We start from the raw sequence: 5,631 nt of genomic DNA, 5'->3' as shown, positions 1-5,631 counted from the left end.
TTGTCTATTTGAGATGACATTCTACTAATAAGCTCTATCAAATTCAATAGAATAATGAACTGGTGTTATTAATCTCTTTTGAGTATTTTCACTTAACTTCTGCAATTCTCCTTCTGCCTTTCTAACTTCTCCTCTTCCCTTTAGTAAATCTATATTCACAACTGACATACCTGAACATTCATCTCATTCAGCTCCTGTCAGGATGAATGGGAGGAATAGTTGGGTCCTCTGGCTTAGTTGGGGATGAATTCAGGGCAATGAGAGAATTTAGTTGAATTTGGGGATGAATAGTGAATGAATTCAGGGATGATCAGGTGATTTGAAGGATGAATTTTAGCTGTATTATCATATGATAGGCTGAATAAAGAGACGAATCTCAACTGAATCTGGTGATGAATCCAGGCTGAATTAATGCACTGGTTGTATTGAATCTTCATCCATAATTAAAAAGTCAATCTCTCTCTCTTATGGTAATTGGAGGTGATTTTGCCCATAGAAAAAGCTCAAAGGATAAAAATGGGGGAAAATTGGTTCTGTTAATTGGATGGGTAAAGGGAATGAGCGCCAACAAGTGTTGCAATTAGGAATTCTGGAATGGGAATCCTACTATGGAAATGGTACAATCTATAGTTGTGACAATACCTATATTCATACATGTAAAAGATTTTGTGTTGATATTATCACCCTTATTCTTAACATACCTGATATCAGGGTGCTCTCTCTCTCTCTCTCTCTCTCTCTCTCTCTCTCTCTCTCTCTCTCTCTCTCTCTCTCTCTCTCTCTCTCTCTCTCAAGGAAGATTTATGTTAGGCAGGTAAAAGGTTTGGCCAATTATCTTCCTCTCTTCCCAGATGACAAAATTCTCTTCCTCCGGAATTTCTCTTTTGAAGGAAATAAATCTACGGGAAAGACACAGACGTTTTGGGAATTGCATTGTGATATTCAACATGTTAATGAATGAAGTAACTGGTAGTGGGTCGATAAAGGTGGGCTGTCATTAGATGAAAGTTATTCCCAAACTGATTAATAGTTTCAGAGTGAGGTTGCAACCCCCACACCCTATCCTGGAAGGAAATGGGATATTTAATTTCACTTAGTATTGCTTTAGATACCAACGATGTATTTGAATGTGTAATTATGTGATTAAAACCTTCATCATCACAAACATTAATTTCTGTATTGTTGGGTCAATGCTTATATTTGTATCCCACAAGAAAGGTCAAACAATTCTATCTCTTGACCACACCTGACCTGTCTCTTGTCGGTCAAATTAGAGGGACAATGGGCCTCAATGAGACAGTAACCATTTCAGATATGGTCAACTCATCAATGAGTGACAAAAATAAAAAAAGGTCAACAGAATCACCATCACTAAAGAGAATGAAATTCCAAACATGGAAAAACCAGTTATATGATCCATTAGGTCAGGTCAGGTCATGTGGAGCTGTGACCTTTGACCTTCTGAGGCGAGGTCAGGTTAGGCAGTGTGACCAAGTGTCCATCAAATATGAAATTGATCATATTTGAACTGGTGTAAATATATTTTGAATATTTTCAATTTCCTAACTTTCTGCAATTCTCCTACTGCCATTCTAGCTTCTCATCTCTTCTCTTTAGTAAATCTATATTCCTAACTGACATTTCTGAACATTCAGCTCCTGTCAGGATGGATGGGAGGAATAGCTGGGTCCTCTGGCTTAATTGGGGATGAATTTGGGGAAATGAAAGAAGAATTTGATTGAATTAGTGAATGAATAATGGATGAATTTGTAAACAAGGCTATTCACTGCACTTTTCCCCCTATGGAAAAAATCCCCTTAGACATAAACTTCTCATTTCTTAGCCATAAAAGGATAAAACGTTACTCAAGTATTTAAACTCAACACATTTCCATAAAAATCAGCCAAAATTCCTCCCTTTCGAAAGGCAAGTGTCTGAACAACACACACAAATAAATACACATTAAATACTAAAGACAAAATACGAGAGAGAGATCCCATATCTTAAACTAAAGGCCAACGATTCGCGTGCCATAAGAGCGTCCTATATAAAAAAAAAAAAGAAGAAGAAGAAGATGTTCTTTGACCTCTATTTTTTGAGGTGTCATCCTTCTAGCACTAGATGTTCTTTGACCTCTATTTTTTTAGGTGTCATCCTTCTAGCATTAGATGTTCTTTGACCTCTATTTTTTGAGGTGTCATCCTTCTAGCACTAGATGTTCTTTGACCTCTATTTTTTGAGGTGTCATCCTTCTAGCATTATATGTTCTTTGACCTCTATTTTTTGAGGTGTCATCCTTCTAACATTATATGTTCTTTGACCTCTATTTTTGAGGTGTCATCCTTCTAGCATTATATGTTCTTTGACCTCTATTTTGAGGTGCCATCCTTCTAGTATTAGATGCTCTTTGACCTCCAGGATCTCCTCAGAACCAAATCTCTCCTCTTCCTCTGAGAACTCTTCATTACTGCTCCACTTCTTTGAGAGATTTCTCTTTCTTCTTTCTGCCTTTGAGAGCTCTCTTTTCCTCCTCTCTCTCTCTCTCTCTCTCTCTCTCTCTCTCTCTCTCTCTCTCTCTCTCTCTCTCTCTCTCTCTCTCTCTCTCTCTCTCTTCAAGAGCTTTTTATTTATCTTCTCTTTCTTTGATACCTCTCTGTTATTCATCTCTTCCTTAGTGACTTCACCCTTACTGGTCTCTTCCTTAGACACTTCAGCATTACTGGTCTCTTCCTTCGAGATCTTTCTTTTTCTACTCTTTTTCTTTGAGAGCATTTTATCACTTCTCTCTGTCTTTGAATCGTCATCAGACCGATGTTCTTCAAGAGTAGGAACTTTTTCTTCTTCCTCCTTCTCCTCCTTCTCTTCTTCTACATCGTCCTCTTCTCCTCTTTGACGAAGACCCGGCTCTTTTTCTTGTTCTTCCACTGGAAGATCGATTTCATCTTCCAGTTTATCCTGGAAAGTTTCTTCAACAGGAAGAAATTCACCATCTTCCAGCTCTTCTTGGAACACTCCTTCAGCTGGAAGAAATTCACCATCTTCCAGCTCTTCTTGGAAGATTCCTACAGTTGGAAGATAGATTTCCTCTTCCAGTTCATCCTGGAGTACTCTAGCAGGAAGATCTATTTCATCTTCCAGTGCATCTTGGAACACTCCAACAGCAGGAAGATCGATATAATCTTCCAGTTCATCCTGGAAAGTTTTTTCAGCTGGAAGAAATTCACCATCTTCCAGCTCTTCTTGGAACACTCCTTCAGCTGAAAGAAATTCACCATCTTCCAGCTCTTCCTGGAACATTCCTTCAGATGGAAGAAATTTACCATCTTCCAACTCTTCCTGGAACACTCCTTCATCTGGAGGAAATTCACTATCTCCCAGCATTTCCTGGAACATTCCTTCAGCTGGAAGAAATTCACCATCTTCCAGCTCTTCGGGAAACACTCCTTCAGCTGGAAGAAAATCACCATCTTCCTGTGTAGTTTCTCCTTCGATTTCCTTGAGAAGATTCTGCAAAAACTCTTCCTCTCTCACAGTCTCTCCTCTTTTTCCGTTTCTTCCAAACAGGTACTTGAAAAAGAAAAATGTTCCGACGGCTGTAGTCCTAAAGCACAAGTCCAGCTCTTCCTCCAGAGCTGATCTCCATTGCCATCCTCCGTTAAGAAGGATTCTTACCGCTTTCTTCATTGCCTCCATTTCGAAATTCACGCCAAATGCTTTGAAAACTTGAGAAACCATATTTATGATTACCGAAACCTTTCCTGAATACAGCATTACAGCATTATTTTAAAAAAAAGTTGAGAGAGAGAGAGAGAGAGAGAGAGAGAGAGAGAGAGAGAGAGAGAGAGAGAGAGAGAGAGAGAGAGAGAGAGAGAGAGAGAGAGAATCCAATGAATTCTTCTTTTGGCTTCAACTGGAGTCATAGACTCTTTTAAGGAAGGACTGGAACGTCAGGACCTCGGGGTTTTTAACTTGAGTCTGAAAGATTAACTTGAGTCTGGACTAAAATGACTTATAGAAGGGCTAGAAACACGTTCTCTGGATCAAAATGGGGGTTTTTGAGGATGGTGGGTTCAATAGTAACATTTTCAACACCACCTGGGGTCATCTTCAAGGTCTAAAGGTCATTTATCAAGGTCAAATTTGTGAATTTTGGTCATTTTTGCTCGTTTTTTGTGTGTAACTCATAAATAGTGAGAGATAGCTGATTATAATATGAGGCAAGTCTGCAGAGCTGTCTAAATTTAATATATATTGTCATATATCATCCTTCAAGAAAGGACTGGAACGTCCCCTGATCGGGGTTTTTAACTTGAGTCTGAAGGATTAACTTGAGTCCTGGACTAAAATGACTTCTAAGAAGAGGGTTTTTGAGGACGGTGAGTTCAATAGTGACATTTTCAACACCACCTGGGGTCATCTTCATCATCTTCAAGGTCAAAAGGTCATATTTCAAGGTCAAAATAGTGAATTTTTGTCATTTTTACTCGTTTTTTGTGTGTAACTCATAGATGGCGAGGGATGGCTGATTATAATAAGAGGCAAGTCTGTAGTTCTGTCCAAATTTAATATATATTGTCAAATATTGTATTACTCCAACATTCCAAACAAGCCCTAAAACAATGAAACACTAAAATAAGAAATAAAGAACGGTATTTCTCATCACAACAAAACTCAAAGACATTAACATTTGATTAGATGAACATCACTACATGGAGAGCTTTTCTTGCCTCCTGAGGCATCTCACAGTCTTTTCTTTGCCCCAGGAGGCAAGAAAAGCTCGCCATCATCTCCTACTTCGCGCTTTACAGTCATCAGCATTGTAGGCCTGGGTCTTCCAACTCTTCTAGTGCCTCGTGGAGCCCAGTTGAAAGTTTGGTGAACTTATCTCTCTTGGGGAGTGCGAAGAGCATGCCCGAACCATCTCAGAAGATAAGAATTAGAAAATAGAAATCCAAATGTTGACATAACTAAAGGTCAACTCTAGAGATGTAAAGGCAGGTAGTTCCTGTCCCATTCATCCTCTCTTCATCATCATCATGCCCTTTAAGACTCTTGGGGAGGAAGAGGCGACCCACATCAGTAGAGTAACTCCCAGGAACTTCTGAGAGAGAGAGAGAGAGAGAGAGAGAGAGAGAGAGAGAGAATGTAAACAAAATCTGACACTGATACTGAGACAAGTACTAGTAATAGTACTAGTACTACTACTAGTACTATATAAAGGTAACAGTACAAGTACTAGCATTGGTACTGGTACTGTCACTGATATGGAATCGGTACCAAAACCAGTTTAAGTACCAGTACCAGTACTAGTTTTAGTACTACTACTAGTACTAGTATTAATATTTGTATTAATACTTTTATTAATACTGGTACAGGTATGGGTATTAGTACTTGTTATGATACTGATACCAGTACCAGCACTAGTACTAGTAACAGTACTGGCACTGGTATTTGTACCAGTACTAGTATTAGTTTTGGTATTAACATTAGTACTAGGACTGTTACCAGTACCAGTACTTGCCCTATTAATAGTAATAGTACTAGTATTAGTATTACTATTAGTATTAGTATTGATACTGGTATTGGTTTCAGAACTAGTACCAGTACCAGTTCCAGTTCTAGTACTAGTAT

General features: G+C 38.6%; 1 protein-coding gene across 1 annotated transcript; it reads right to left on the bottom strand.

Moving 5' to 3' along the window:
- Positions 1-2,008: 2,008 nt before the first annotated feature.
- Positions 2,009-3,684, bottom strand: LOC137633882 (retinitis pigmentosa 1-like 1 protein). The gene is made up of 2 exons (XM_068366123.1): positions 2,988-3,684; positions 2,009-2,043 (listed from the first exon to the last, which is right to left on the bottom strand). The coding sequence occupies exons 1-2, from the start codon at positions 3,682-3,684 to the stop codon at positions 2,009-2,011; spliced, it is 732 nt and encodes a 243-aa protein (XP_068222224.1).
- Positions 3,685-5,631: the final 1,947 nt, after the last annotated feature.

Source organism: Palaemon carinicauda, chromosome 43, assembly GCF_036898095.1.
Source record: "Palaemon carinicauda isolate YSFRI2023 chromosome 43, ASM3689809v2, whole genome shotgun sequence".
NCBI classification, from domain to species: domain Eukaryota; kingdom Metazoa; phylum Arthropoda; class Malacostraca; order Decapoda; family Palaemonidae; genus Palaemon; species Palaemon carinicauda.
The sequence above is the reverse complement of the archived record's forward strand: the minus strand, read 5'-3'. Positions and strand labels throughout refer to the sequence as shown.

Coding starts and splice junctions, on each gene's coding strand:
- LOC137633882 (XM_068366123.1), bottom strand. CDS start 3,684: ATGAAGAAAGCGGTAAGAATCCTTCTTAACGGAGGATGGCAATGGAGA. Junction 2,044..2,987: donor CCAAGAAGAGCTGGAAGATG/GTGAATTTCTTC, acceptor TTTTTTATATAG/GACGCTCTTATGGCACGCGA.